At 39.1% G+C, this 15,440-nt stretch overlaps 1 protein-coding gene across 2 annotated transcripts in view; it reads right to left on the minus strand.

The window, feature by feature from the left end:
• The window catches only part of ACSL1 (acyl-CoA synthetase long chain family member 1), a 42,625-nt gene that overhangs the window by 11,751 nt on the left and 15,434 nt on the right, over window positions 1-15,440 (minus strand). For both annotated transcript variants that reach the window (XM_055795743.1, XM_005230834.4), the window contains exons 3-11: window positions 12,819-12,933; window positions 12,357-12,421; window positions 10,990-11,091; window positions 7,080-7,179; window positions 6,744-6,922; window positions 3,854-3,886; window positions 3,633-3,684; window positions 2,840-2,913; window positions 1,715-1,792 (exon numbers count right to left, since the gene is read on the minus strand). In XM_055795743.1, coding sequence (XP_055651718.1) covers window positions 1,715-1,792; window positions 2,840-2,913; window positions 3,633-3,684; window positions 3,854-3,886; window positions 6,744-6,922; window positions 7,080-7,179; window positions 10,990-11,091; window positions 12,357-12,421; window positions 12,819-12,933 — 798 coding nt within the window. The remainder of the gene's footprint in view (window positions 1-1,714; window positions 1,793-2,839; window positions 2,914-3,632; window positions 3,685-3,853; window positions 3,887-6,743; window positions 6,923-7,079; window positions 7,180-10,989; window positions 11,092-12,356; window positions 12,422-12,818; window positions 12,934-15,440) is intronic.

A 15,440-nucleotide genomic window follows, 5' to 3' on the forward strand; every position in this document is an offset into this window, starting at 1 on the left:
TGTTTGGGTTTCATTTATAAACACAAGCAGAGTAGAGATGTTGTTAACCTACACCTACTTATTTTTATTTCTTCTGCTTTCTCCATAATACTTTTCTGCCTTCCCTGCCATCAATTCTCATCTTTCCTGCACAAGATATTCAGAATGTCACTTTTCCTTTCCACTTGTGCTTTGCCACCATCTGCTAAAAAGCAGCAAATGCATCAATTCATATGGACTGAGCAGCAACTGCCTTTGCTAGGTGAGAACACATTTGTCCTGTCAAGTTCACTGACCCTTCTAACTTCCCAAGGAAGCCAGAAAAAAAATAATCAGCAAACATTAACTTTACAAGAGGGGTAGTACTCTAAAGACTACTTTTCACAGAGCCTGTGTTCATACCTACCTCAGACAGTAACAAATGTTTTCTCCTTTTTTATCAGAAAGTGTTCTTGCTTAATCTCCTTATGTAAACATACAAGTAATCACCTACTTTGTAAAGACCTCAAATGGCAGAGTAATACTGAGATCCAAGCACTCTCTTCTCATTTTATCCTTTAGAACATGTCCAATCCTGTTTCTACTACATGATCAAGAGCAGAGCTGTTACCTACAGAGTTTGTACCTTCCGATGCAAGACAGGCATCAATAAAACAGACACTGAAGTATAACAGATATCCAGGTCACCGGGGGGCGTGGGGGGGGTGGGGAGGGGAAAAAAAAAAAAAAGTGCTGAAAGCCTAAGGGCACCTGCACACCTCAGTTACGCTACATTCCCAATCTTCCTAACATACATATATACACACACATACCCCAGTAAAGTTTTGTATGTGTATATATACAGAGTTATGGTAGATAGCTCAGGATTCCTAACTGAAATCACAGGACAATTTCTGGCTCCACGTGCCTTTTCACACTTGCATGGAGGCTGTTGTTTCCCTGCACGGACTGGGACAAGACTACCTTCAACATACATATTTGCAATCTCACCTAAGGGAGAGGCATTAATTCAACTTCAAGTATGGTAATTAAATTCCTGTGCCTCTACTGTATACAAGAAGTTTGAGGAAATGGCATCTTTTCAATAATGCGTACCACCTAACTATGGGCTCAGAGGTCCTTAAGTCTTCCAGTATTAAGACAATCTGAGTCCCCTCAACCTCAAAAATTAAGCCCCAGTTTTGGTAAAACAAGTGATCCACGAGAACTTCAACATTTGTCTTTAAATGGCATTAAAAGCTATTTTCATTTTCTGGAAGAGAACTCCACTGAAACAAAAACCCTTTTTATTGAAGTTTCTTGGAAGCAACAGTAAGTTTAACTGATTTAAAATAAGTTTTGTGTAAGCAAGCAGGATGCCACATTATAAAAGAAGGCTTTAAAGTCTGCAGATTAAAGAATGGCATGGATTTTTAATAGTACACTGATTATATTAGAGGGAATTTCTAGGCAGCGTACAGGTACTAAGGGATTGTCTCATGTTCTAGCAGGTCAGTTTCTTATTAACCCTAGCTCTAAGGTTGATGTTTTTATTTCCGCATGAAAACCAGCTGTATAGTACTCACTGGATATTGTCTATGGGATATTGTTTCCCTGCACCTTACCTCAAGCTTTCATACACATGTGCAAGAGTCAAAAAAAGAATAGGACATATTCATAACCACCGGGATTCAAGAGACAGGCATTCTGTAAGACAAGCGAGCTTCTCAACAGTTCAGTACAAACAGATGCTTACCTCTACAATTCTCTCAAACATATGAGCCAAGGGCAGGAATGATATCAGAACATCATCAGAGGAAGGCATAAATGTTTTCTGAAAGTGTTGGTAAAATTTAAAGTTAATTCTCATTGATTCTCTATTTTGCCCAAGTTAAACACAACAGTGAAACCTAGCGTCTAATCTCTAAACCACAGCCCTCACTTCAGTTTTGTCAGTAATGAAGCTGCATTGTCTTTCATTCGTTAAGGAAATTACAGCACTGACAACCAGCATGAGTAACACACACTGCAGAAACAGTAATCTGTTAGATTTGACTACAGTGACCAGATTATTACACTTTATCATTCATATGATTACAAATAGAAACAAATTCTCATAGAAACCACAGAAAGTTCTATTATACACATTGGGAGGGAGGAGGAATGAAAAAGGCTAAAGCAGTACACCTCAGGGGTTTAAAAAAGAAACACACACTGTTTCTTAGATCAGAAGATTTGCTTATGCAATTTACCATGAGGTTGATATCAAAAGTAGCTTACATGATTTAGTTGTGAGACTAGTTGCTTAACTTAAAAACAATTCTATATGTAGAGTACTTGGCAAAATAAGTACAATTCTATTTTTAATTACATCTGTGTGTGTTAGAACTGTCTTCTTAGCTAACCTGCAGATGAACTTTACGGTAGTCTCAAGTAAACTAAAAGTTAACAATGTATCAAGTAAAAATGCTTAAGAGTTGTGCTGCTTGCTCATTTAAGGGCTTTAAGTATTTCGGGGGGTTAAAATACATTATAGCTTCTCCCATCCTTAGTGGAAAAGGCTAGCCTCTACACAAACCTGTTGATGCAGAACTTCCACTAATGACAAACACTGTAAGCCCACGGCAGAATGTAACGCAGATCCACATCGGGATCTTTTAACGTTTGGTTTGTGTCAGACCAATTTGTAAATCCATGACCCCGACAGAAGAAACCAGGAAACATTGATTTCTGACCTAGCATGGGCAGAGTGCTGTCAAGTTATATTTTCACTTGGATCTTACTAAAAGTTAAGACCAAAGTTAATGAGATTTCACTGTTGGTTTTACTCCTGAGATTATTTCCCTTACACAAATCCACAATGTTAACCTTTGCAGTTTACCTCTGTAGTTTTCACGAAAGCTGAAGCATTGCTGACTATGTTTTGATGAGTGATCATAGCTCCTTTAGGGTTTCCTAAGGAAGAAGCACATCAGGATGCAACAGTGAAATTTTAAGATACTTCTGATTTTACCACTGTTTGGTAACTTATCTAATAGCATTTCAGTCAATCAGTCCCTTCTTTGACATTAATATCTTTCTCGTGTATCAATTAAAGGCAGAGAACTTGCTAACACACTGGCAGGTAAAGATGCAGCTATCAAACCCAGACTTAATTTCTGATCTCACATCTGCTTTAAAAGTGTAGCTTGCCATTGTACCCTTCCCTTTTGCTCCCTGCCAGTGTTGCATATTAACTCACAAATGTAAAGTGTGACAGCTAGACAGTCTGTTTTGGTCTTACAGCAAGGTTGCTCAGGGCCAAGGAACAAATTTTGCTAATACAGTACAAAAAAAAACCACTATGGAAGAATTGAAAGTCTGAAGCCTGATGCAGAGCCTTTATTGTAATGGAGATACCGGTTCAGTACTTACTTCTAAGCCCAAAAATGTAACACTTCCACCCCCCAATGCTGCAACTCTGTATTGATCAATGGAGAAAAAAATAAATAAATAAAAAAACCACACAACACCAAAGGGAGCCTTACCATAAAACTTCCCCAGCTACTACTTGCCAAAAAGATGCAGCAGCCGGGGAGAGTCTTAAAAAAAAAAAAAAAAAAAAAGTAGGAGGGCTTCTGAATTAATTTTGCACACACAGGATTATAAATTCTGCATAATGTAATGAGGTGTACCTGTCGTTCCACTGGTGAAACAGATGACTGCTAGATCTTCTGGCTTTGGAGGCTATGAGAGTTAAGAAAGTATTAGCATAAATAAGGTAACAAGGAAAAATATGTTCCTGGACAAAACACAGAAATATTAGTGTTACTTTTGAGCTATAGGAGATTTGCTAGTTTAATCTACAGAACGCTATCCAGCTTCAGATTGCCACTTGAACTAACTTCATACTTACCATAGGTTTCTGCCTGTGTGTTCTTCCCAGCTCCTACGGAAAGGAGAGAAAGGGGAGAGAAACAGTACAGACATGAGCATGTAACTTCTTTGCTTTAAATTTATCAGACCAACATTACCAAACACCATAATATTCCGTTATTTAGACTGCCTGTAAAGGCATTTTAGCTTATAAAAAGAGTAACAAAGGCTTTAAAGGACATTTTAAAGTTATTCTGTAACCACCATGTTTTACAAATACAGAAGTAGTACAACTCAGATTTTTTGTTTCCAGCTAGTAAAGCAGAAGTCACTCACTAGATACGCTCAAGGTTAAGCAGTGTCACAGCAAGCCACAGCAGGCAATCAAGTCCATACATCATGTAGAAGACATATGCCACTAACAACCATTGAACAGATTGAGCAAGACTCATCTCAGTAAGCACCCCACACTAACATCACTGCTTGTGAGAAGGAAGACAAGTTTCTCTGTGAAGGGTCATTGATGATTTGTACTCCTCTCATACTGAAGAGTGGAGACAGAGCGCAGGACTCTCTCCTCTAGAACCTCTTCTTCCCTCTCCCTCCTTACGATTATTCAGGCCTGACCATTATGATATTCTTTAGGCAGGAGGGAGTGGGTATCAAAAGGATCCTTTTATCATCAAGGGCATAAAGATTAAGATGAAAGACTTGAAAGCTGATGTCCAATATCTGTGAGCTTTAAAGTTTCAAATCAAGGTTTATTACTGTCATGCCCATTTAAGACTAGAAACAATACCAGCTTAAGAGCTTGTAGAATAGGATCAGAGAGCCATTTAGGTTGGAAAAGATCACCAAGTCCAACTTGTAACCCTAATGAAAATGGACCTTTTCTAAAGTATAGCTTTGGAATCACCCTTTGAGAGCAGACACATCAACCTCACCATTGCCTTCACATTCCAAGTACACAACAATGGCACTATGCATTTCTTTACTAGCCCTAGACTTCCTTTAGCATGATGATGTACCTCTTTAGCTTACCCAAAGAGGTTTAACAAAAAACAAGGAGTGTCCAGAACACAGGTAACATTCCCATCCTTGTAAGTTTACCCTTTTGAAACAGGACCATTATGCAAAAATTTGCCACTAAGACAATGCAGCTGCCTGCTCAAAACTGTCTGCATTTCATACCAGAAGGTAAATACTTCGCTACAGCCTGTTTTGAGTAAGATCTGGTACTTGCTGAACATACAGCTAAGATCTCCACACGCTTCTTTTGATCTCCTAGAACAGAACTCCAACATCTCTTCCTATTGAAAAGCCGTTTATTCACAGCTCCACAGCTCTAAGTAACCACAGCATAACATACAGATATTGGCCACCAGAAATCAAGCTTATGGCACCTGGGAGGTACACAAAGGAATGGGTCACACAACCTATAAACCACAGCTGAGAAATAAGATCAAGCCAGAAATCCAGAAAACAAGTATTGAAAGCTACAAATAGTCACTCTATTCTAATCTAAGCTCCTAAAGAGTTCATAGTTGCCCTTTGTGTGTCGCTAAAAGCCTCTATCCCTTAAAAAAAGAAAGGGAAAACTCATTACGGCTCACTGAAACACTATGAAAAATATTTCAGTTTGCCCAAGTCCTGAGATTTCGACAAGAGTGTCTGGGAGCACCTATTACTACATTAATCCAAAAATCAAGTGTTGTTAAGAGCTACAAAGTACTACTGGAAGTCACTGAAGTATCTAAACTTCTAACTTAAAGATAACATTCACCCCCTGGTTTTGTTTTTCTGCAGCCAGAAGATGCAGTGGAAAGCATCTTCCTCTGCCAAAAACTGGAGTTCAACTCAAGGAAAGAAACTGATTTTAGTGTACCAGCTTGCAGCTGGACATACCTTTTTCCAAGTTTAACTCAACCCTTTCCCAGTGCGCTGTAAGTCACTTACTCTGCATAATGTTTTCAGCCCCATGCCAACCTGGCAGCCTTGCTGAGGCTAGTTAGCTACCATACAGTTAATCAGCTTTTAAAAGACATGCTGGCATTTTTGTGTCTTTACCAGGAGATGGCCCTGTTAACATAGCAGTTAAGACTGCTGTGAAAACAGGTTCGGTGAAACAAAGCATTTCACACCAGTTACTGCCACCTGCACAAGACACACACTCTTACTTGGAGACACCCAAGTCTTAGTGAGCCAAGTCTTCACTAGAACAGCTGGAACCAGGCTAAACCAAATTTCATAACCTCACAGTAAAGATGTACTTTATGCAATTTGATCCGGGAACAGAGTTCTCTAAATCATGAGTGAAGTTATGAAATAAACTTGCATAAGAGACCTATGCACACAAAGTATCTACAAGCAAAACCAAGACTCGAACATTATGAGGTGGCTAAGCAAAATGGTTTCTACTTCCAAAGCCAGGAAGTCTCACTGCCCTACATTACTATAAGCTTACGCTGGAACAGTTTAGTGCCATTTTCCTCCTCCCCCATAAAACCTTTTGTAGATTCACTGGACAGGGGAAAATGCCTTTTTTTGCAAGACCAAAACCTACACAGGCTCTTTTTGAAATAAGTATTTCTGAAGTATTAGTCACAGTATATAATTATCATGCTATTGCTTCGCACGGGCAAGCCTTAACACTCCGATCTGGTGTTTAGTCTGGACGATGTTAACAAGCTTTCGTTCTGCCATCTCGGCATACACACTTTTACATTTTGAGCATTGCAAAATACTATTAGCAAGTTGTTTTTCTTTTTTTAATTCTTTTTTGAGTAAACTTCAACCCATGAGATAGCTAAGTATTTTGCAACTAATCCACCACATTTTGTTCCCAGTCCTAAAATCCGTCTAACAGACACAGTCTTCTTCCTCCACAAGTAAATGGGACGAAAGCAGTGAAGTGGGTTAAGTGTGCTTACCTCTATTTCTCTCATGCTGAAGATTTCCACCCCACACTTTTTGCCACGCTGCACAAGATCCGTGCCAAAAGACTCCATGATAACAATGGTGTTGAGTATTGGAGTTTCCCCTTTTTCCACGCTGGTTAGCAGAAGTTTGGCCTTGTCAGGTTTGTCACAGAAAACCAATGACAAGTCAGCTGGTGAAAGAGAAACACAGTATAAATATGACAAGTTATGTTTAGACTAGATCCATACATATTTCAGGAGATGGTAATGGAAGACTTCTGAAGAAGGCTACAGTTCCGCCCTCAGTCAGCTCTGCCATCACACGTGCAGCTGCTGAAACTGGCCTACCTTTGTTCACAATATATGTAATTGCTTCCGTTCCCAGTGTATCATAGAGTGGCACCACCACCATGGAGAATGCATAGCATCCCTGTTCAATGATAACCCACTGCACAAAACAGAAAATATGCAAGTCACTATGTGTTTGCTTACCACAACAGACCCAAGACAGACTCATATTTGGATTTTAACAAGGAAGCTAACAGGACAGAGCTCATTTGAGCAAGTCTTTCTAAAAAAAAAAAAAAGTGGCAGTTTATATAATTTGTTTACTTAGAAGACCTACTGAATTTTTATCGGTGGAAGGAGGAAAGGAAAAAAAAATAAGAAATAAGGAGCTATGGGAAAGAATCCAATCCAATAAAATTCAGCCCTGCCCCTAGGAGTAATTTTAAGCACTTCTGAAAAAACAGTTAACATTAACTGTCTCCTTAGTTTACCTATTAACAGAAAGACTTTGAGTAAGGGTACAGTATTTTTTCCTTGGTTTTAGGTTAGAGGTAGCCAAAGCCTTCAATATTCTGTATTACTATGGTATATGAATCAGTGAAGGGCTTGCTCATGTCTTGCCACGCATTAAATTTATATACACAGAGTATTCTTAACCCTACATTACCTGCATCTCATTTGATGGCCAGACATGCAACACAGGCAGTTAAACTGAAGTCTTTTAGAAAGCCAGCCCCAGAAAGTTCCTCAGCATTTCTCAAGACTAACCATTCTTCTTTAAAGGAATTTAATCTGAAGACTTCTATAAAAAAACCAATTATATCCCTGCAAACTGCTATAAGTAGGATTTGCCTGCTAACGAGTGCAGTACTCAAACAGAATAGATATTGCAGCCTTATTTTGTGTGATGCAAGCTGGCAATGCTTTATAGAAAGCCTGATTTCATTCAAAGTACCATTAAGATAAGATAGTCATGCAATTCTTTTTCTGGATAGTATTTGTTTGGTATAGTTTGTAAACAACTAGCTACACCAAAATACAGAGTAGCATGCGACTCCTGAAAGGGGAGCCTCTGGACACACAAAGAGGCCAGTATAACTGGAACATTTCAGTTTTTCCCCATCAAAAAGTGACAAAAATTCTCAGACACAGTACATTTAGTCAGTTCCAGTGACACGAACAAAACAACGTGAGTCTTTAAAAATTATCAGAACTTACAATTCAACAAGCATTGCATTAACAAGAGTGCCTGTTTCTCTTCCCCACCCCTAGACTTTGTCACACTTTCCAGTGTTTTTGTAGGACGCTAGCCAGTTTCCTCACCCTCGTATGATGACAAACTTAAATATCATTCAGCTGGTTATTCCATATAGTATCTAATACAGAGGCTATGTTAAAGTTGCTAAACCTCAGTTTTACAAAGGGGCAAGTTTCCTAAAGTTCTCTACTGACTGAGACAGCCTTAAATGCAGGGAATTTTTCTGAAAGTATTTAAGCAATAGGCAAGTTGTACACCTCTTATCCAAAAAGACTTCTTATAAAGCTAGTACAAGGCCAGATAACAGGTAACTAGACTTTCATGCAGATGTTAGACATACTGGTAAGTCTAAGCAGGCACACCTATACCAGCCATGAAAGGATCCACTGAGTATTTCTTCCTATATAGCATCCCCCTCTAAGTGTAAGAAGGGGGCACCTGTATTGCCCTTCAGCAGCCTGAAGTTTAGTAGTTATTTTAATAGAGTGGGGGTCTACTACAGTGGACTTCAAAAGCTGCATACAGCGATAAAAGCTTCTGTTGCAGCCTCCATTCTCAATACAACTTTATTTTCTGGACTACAAAGACATTTTACTTCCATTTTTGCTCCTAAAGTTAAGAGTATTTAAATACCAATATCAAACCTTGACACTCGAGATCTCTCTCAAAGCCCAAGCCAGCAACTAGTACTGAATACAGACAACAGTCTGAAAGCTTCAGTTTGCTTTTTCTGATGTGGCTCTGATCCTGAATTAAGGGACACTATCTCAGTGTCCTGTTTTCTCAATCCAGAACAACTTCCTTGCTTGTGGAAGAGATGATCTGTTTTCAAGTTACAAAAACAGAAAGTAGTATTTTTATTTCTAAATCCAAGTTTGGTTTTCAGTGACTATTTAAGCACGTAACGTGCTAGGATTTTCCCCATTAGGGGATTTTCCCAGTTTTTCCCTGAACTGACAAATGTGAATCATTTCACACCCAAAAAAACCAACTTCACATAATCTCCTGTCTGGATTAGCGATTATGTTGGAGATGTCACAACACCCATCCAGTACTTTTCAGCAGGGAAAATCCCAGATTTATAATTGCTGGTTTAAACAAGTCTTTCCAGCTCATTCCAGACCCAACTCAAAGCCTGCTGGAGCAATGCAACTCAAGCACATTTTGTCTCTGTGATCCAAATGCAGACCACGTTACCGTGCTCTCCTTCAGAAAACGCACTGACCCAGCAGTTGAGGACTATAGGTCTATAGAGAAACAGTTCAAACTGGCACAACACTAACACCTGGCTCCCTTTTTTACTTCCAGTTCCTAATGTTACAAGCACAGGAGACTGAACTGCAGAGTCTGTAATATCAGGTCATTTAACAACCTCCTAGTTGGAGATATCCCAGCCTTTTTAATTACAGAAAAAAAACTGTAGCTGTTAGAACTGGAATTCCAGCAGGAAAATCCCAGCAGCAAACTACTACAGATTGAAGAGTCTGGAAAAAAATATTTTTCTTCATCTGTACAAGGCTAGAGTTAGGGGTTTTTTTGTGGTGTAGGTTGGGAGAGGAGGAATGGGGTGAAGGTCACTCGTCACACAGCTTGCATTTTAATGACAGCAGAGAAGGCTCAGTGACAAACTGAAATCAGAAGAAATCCAACAGCAAGCTGTTGTCCAGCATGACCGAGACACTGATACAACTTATAACCCTGTCAACGCTGTAGGTGGCTCCAGATAATGGCATCCAGCTGGGAAATTTATCAAGAGGGACAGCATATTTTTGACAAAATTTAAGAACTAGTCTCCTGTGTTAATACAGATTTGGATTGAACTAGCTTAGCGCAGCAAGTACTAGCTTCAGCTACTAAGCACATAAACATAGGTTAGAAAAATTCAGTCCTATAATATAGATTTAATAAACAAGTCTAGAGAAGAAATCTTTCCTATTTCATAACATTTTTAGAAACAGCAATTTGGAACGACTTCTGAGTTAAAATGGATACACTAGCTAATCAATCTAAATCTCCCCACAGTTCTCAGGTTCATAACATCATTTTGCTTTGTCAGGTGATCATCTTTATGTCACTTTCTTTAGTCTTTCTGTCCCTTTATTAAACTACAATTAATTTTCGATTTTTGCCTTCATCAGCAGTTCTCCTTCCCAGAATCTTTGTGCCCAGGGCTTCTGGCAGAGATAGAACTATCACCTTTAGCCATCTTCTATTTGTCCAAGTATTTAATCGTTATGTGTTTCTTTGTGTTTTGAAGGGTTTAAACACCTCCTTGTGATTTCCAACCACTTTAAATTACCTTGTACTCTAACACCACTTTTTATGATAAAGCAAGTGATGATTACATTCACCAAGTACCACACTAGCTTCCCATTAAACAGGCATCCTCTATAAACTGGAAAGGAAAGAGAATTAGTTAAGTTCTTCTGGATTCCCCGATTCTCTTCTTGCTCTCCAGCCTTCTGCATTCAGCTCTGGGAGCAAAAAAACAATATAAGACACCAACACTTGTGTCAATCATCAGTTTTGGTTCTTGGCTGAAGATGCCATGTCTATGGTTTGTGAGTCTACAATACCAGCCTGTAACCTTTTCCCAACACCAAATGCACTCGTAGTAGTGAAGATCAGTACACTGCCAAAAAGCAACAGATATAGGAGTGGCCACTTCTACAGCAGCTAGGCCACCAAGATACACACTGTCAATTAAGTTACCTCAGGTCTGTTTTGTGAGAAGATTCCTACATATTGAACTTGAGATGGTTTGAAGCCTCGATGGAGCAATGCAGAGCCCACACACTCAGCTCTGTCTAAAACCTAGAGAGGCAAATAAAGACAGAAGACAAAAACCAAAAAGAGAGCAAGCTCATCAGTATATAACCTTCAACATTATTTTACTTTAAGTCTTACAAAAAACCCCAAACCAATAACTAGTATGAAGTAAAACTATTTTGGATGCCCTCTGTGACTTTGATAACCTGAATACTGCAGTGCAATTACACCACGTGGATTGTAGATACTATACTTACACTTAATACGCAGCAGAAGAGACAATCCAGCTTGACTTGAAAGTGTTAAGTGTAAGCTTAAGTCTTAAGCCCACATACACAGAAAAGGCTGTTTTATCTGTATTAAACCCTAGAAGTGACCCTAGAATGATTCGTCATTATATTTCTGCTCGGTCACAAGTACTACATATGCCATCCTTCTGCTTCATTCAGTGCCTATGGGAATAGCATTTTTCCCTTCAAAAAGTGTAAGAATAATAAGGCAAAACCCAGCTAGTTCTACAAACACAGCTTGGGAAGGCAACTTCCTAAATTCTTTCCATACAGCACATGACCTGAATCCATGTTAGTCACATGACTCAAACTGCAAAGCTTTATTAAAGAGAGGTTGCACTTTACATGTGCCCAGCAAAATCACCTTGAAAAAAGTGAGGTCTGATACACGCAAAAGGCGTTTAATGACCTTAACAGTATGCAGCAGCAGGAGAGGTTTATGCAAATTTGGAGACAATAACTGCTTAAATCAGGAACAACCTGAAAGTGTACAGCTGTTAAAGCATTTGCATAAAGTATTTTTAGCAATCACGAAGGAGCATGCTGCTAGTTAGAAGCCTAACACCCTATCCAGCCATCATTCAGCACTGTGGAGACACATTGTCAAGAAGCACAAGCAACATCTGTAGACAGAACTTTGCCCGGTGTAAAATGACACTTTCAGAAGCAAACATCTGAAGTAGCAGCAGTCAGAGTCCCTGAATACTACTCCAAAGCTGCAGCCACAGTGTCCAAGCTCTAAACATCAGCAATGAGGTGTTGAAAGCTGCCAAGGTAACTCAAAAAATTCTGTAATAAAACTGTTAATAAACAAAGTAAGCGAAGGAGATACTCTTCTCCACCTTGCACATATTTGAGGCTGTTCCTTTAAGATACTGTAATAGGAACTAGAACCTTTCTGCAATATTCTTCTACTATTTTAAGACATCTACAAATGATTAAGATTTGTTATACTGCATTACTGGATGTTGTAACAATGGTCTCAGCAAGCAAAAGCATTAAGTTAGACAGACTACTTACTTCTTTATAGGAGATCCACTCATACGGCTGGTTTGGTTTTCTAACACCTAGACATGGACCATTATCTAAAAAAGATAACCAAAAGTTAATCAAAGTTCAACCCCTGACTCCTCTGTCCTGACACCACACTAACCACACTCTCAGTGTTAAGCATCTAGATTTTTTGCAGACAGCTTCAGAAGGCAAACTTTTTGTTTTTATTTTTTAGAGGGGAGACAGGGAGGGAAGCTGGGGAAGGACAGAGGCAACAAGGTTAGCTTAGGCTAAGGAGCACAGCACTGACTTCATTCACACAACTCTGCTTCACAGGAGATCACAGTTAAATCTGCCTTCAAGAATGCTCACTTAATACATTTTTATTGTTAGGTAGATATCCCCTATCCCCAACTCCACTTCAAGAGAGCCCAGACCTTTAGTTCTATACATTATTTTTGAAAATATTGATTTTAATTTTAGACTTACTTGATACTTGCACACCCCTTTGGAAGATATCATAAGCTGTCCTCACATCATCGTAGTAGCAAACCAACAGTTCATCACTGTTAAGAAGAGATGACCTTCGAGCATGCTCACCACCCTAAGAAAACCAATTAGGAAGGTTAGACACATTTGGAATTTCCTGAAGGAATAAAATCACCTTATCCGTTAAGTTTAGTTATGAGCCTTGGCAAATTCTGCTTGAGACAACTGTTCCTTTTCACCACCAGAGGAGAGATCTCTGCAAGGTTTCCTAGGACATCATTGAAAGAATCAGACTGCTCCCTGCATTACTAAAAACGTGTCAGGCAAAGTCTCATTCCTCAGCTACCTCCAATACGCAGAACCAATGAGAACAACAGAACACCCTTAGACAGTCCTTACTAGACACACAGGTTTTCTTAAGAAAAGTTTTACTCTATTATTGCAGGATATAGCATAATTAATTCCATCAAGCTTTCTAAATCACTCCAGCCTCAGAGCTCTCTAGATACAATATTAATGCTGAGATCCTAATCTCCTTTTCCAATTAAGATTACAAAACATAATCACGCTTCAAACTATGGTTTCAAAGTCTAAAGGATTTTAAGGGTGGCCAACAACACCCTAAACAAGTGTTTTCATAAGTAAAATACTCCATGGCAGATTCAATTGGATCAAAGGACTCAATTTTTTAATTCCAGCTTGCAAAAAAAGGTTTCCCCCTGATCTCTAGTTAGAGGCAGTCAAGACAGTACTACCTTGAAGATTAAAATCACCATTTTTCAGCAGGTAAGCATTTATATAGGCTACAATTGGAAGTCGATACAAGAATTTAGTAGTTCATAGTTTTAACATCACCTTTTTTAGATTAACTGATGAAATAATCTCATTTTCTATCAATCAGGTTTCACAAATTGCAGTTACGCAAGTACTATTGGACCACAGTTATTGGGTCCTACAAGCAAGTTCTTCGCAGGGAGAGCCTAGTGGTTAAACAAAGGGTCTTGGGTAAACTTTGCGTAAGATTCCCTCTCTTATCAGTGGTTGTAGTCAACACCCGGCTCTTTCACAAGTCAAATCCTGGACTAACTAAATCTGTGCCTGAATTGTCCATCATCCACAATGTCAAAAACCTATTCATATGCAATCATAGGCCCTCCCCAGCCATTGGCTTATTTTCCTGTTTTCAAACTATTCTGGAAGACCAGAAAACATCTTTTCCACGCAGAAGCTAGATAACCTCCGGTTTATCTGCAGAAGATGTCATATTGCCCACGTCCACAGAAAGGAGGTAGCACATTATAAAAGGCACAGAGAGAAAAGAAATATTTCAACACTGAAACAAGTCTAACTTGTTTTAGCAAAACACAAAGCCTAATGCAGTGCTTGCCACTCCTTTGACAGTAAGCAGAAACTTACATTGTGAACGTGACCCAGAACAAGTTAATGACTGGCTTACCTCTGAAAGTTTGTAACATTAGAAACTCAAGAGCCTACTTGCACTCAGACCAACATCTACCCTATACGAAATTAACAGATCACTAGCACATGCCTCCACCTGGAAATAAAAACAAGACTGCTTGCTTTATTGGACTGGTTTCACAGATCTTTGATAACCAAGGTCAGCCTCTAGATTTTCCCAGTTTTACCACCTCCTCAGCTAACCTGAGGAAGATCACAGAACCTGGTTTGTAACCACAGTTGTAGGTCAAGTCAACAAGTACAATGTATCACATGCACCATGTTTGATGTGCTACAATTCCCGTTTCAAGTGACATATAATATTCTAAGCCATTCCTTGGTAACAGTCAAGAAATACTTGTTTTCAACTCATCTGAGCTACTGCTGTTTTGCTTACATGCCGTATTACACAGCACCACAAAAGCAGTTTTTGCAGAGCCTAAGGCACTAACCAAATTTGAGGATGAGGATTATCAGACAGACGGCATACTGCTTCGATACAACACTGACTGAACTGTCCTTCTGAAAAAAACCAACCACCAACCACAAAACTCTGTAATAGGCTACTACTGAAAAGACCCCATCAGTTCTCATGATTTTTAGTAAAGGAAAACACAACTAATGTGGGGGTTTGCTTACCCAATTCTTTTTTTCCCCACGGTAGAATTAAGCGAACTTCTAACAGCCCTAGAGTAAGAGTTTTTTCTGGAAAACACCCAGCTCCCTGGGCTAAGACCATCATGAGCTCAATGTTATTCTTCAGAGATGCAGTGAATATGCTGAAGGTCATTTAGATGCCACCTTATGCTCTCAGTTTGAACTCATCTACTAGACAATACTATAGTATCGGTCCACATTTTGCTTGAGAGTAGCAAGAATGGCTGTTTTAAGAACCTGTCCAAAGGGTCCTTATCCAGAATATTGGTCAATATCAGGGAAAGGTCTCTTTGCTGCAAACTTTTCTAAAAATCACTGGTCATTACAACCACCAAACATCTGAATCTCAGGACTGGAATGTTTCACTGATTTCACAAAAGTTATTTTAATGGGATCTAACAGATCTGTCCAGTACAAAAGTAAGCACTCAAAAGGGTTGCCAGTTTTACCAAAGTGTTCTTAAAGGAGCCAGGAAATAAAATCTGATTAACACAACAGCCTCTCGTT

Source organism: Falco peregrinus, chromosome 2 (genome assembly GCF_023634155.1).
Source record: "Falco peregrinus isolate bFalPer1 chromosome 2, bFalPer1.pri, whole genome shotgun sequence".
NCBI lineage: Eukaryota > Metazoa > Chordata > Aves > Falconiformes > Falconidae > Falco > Falco peregrinus.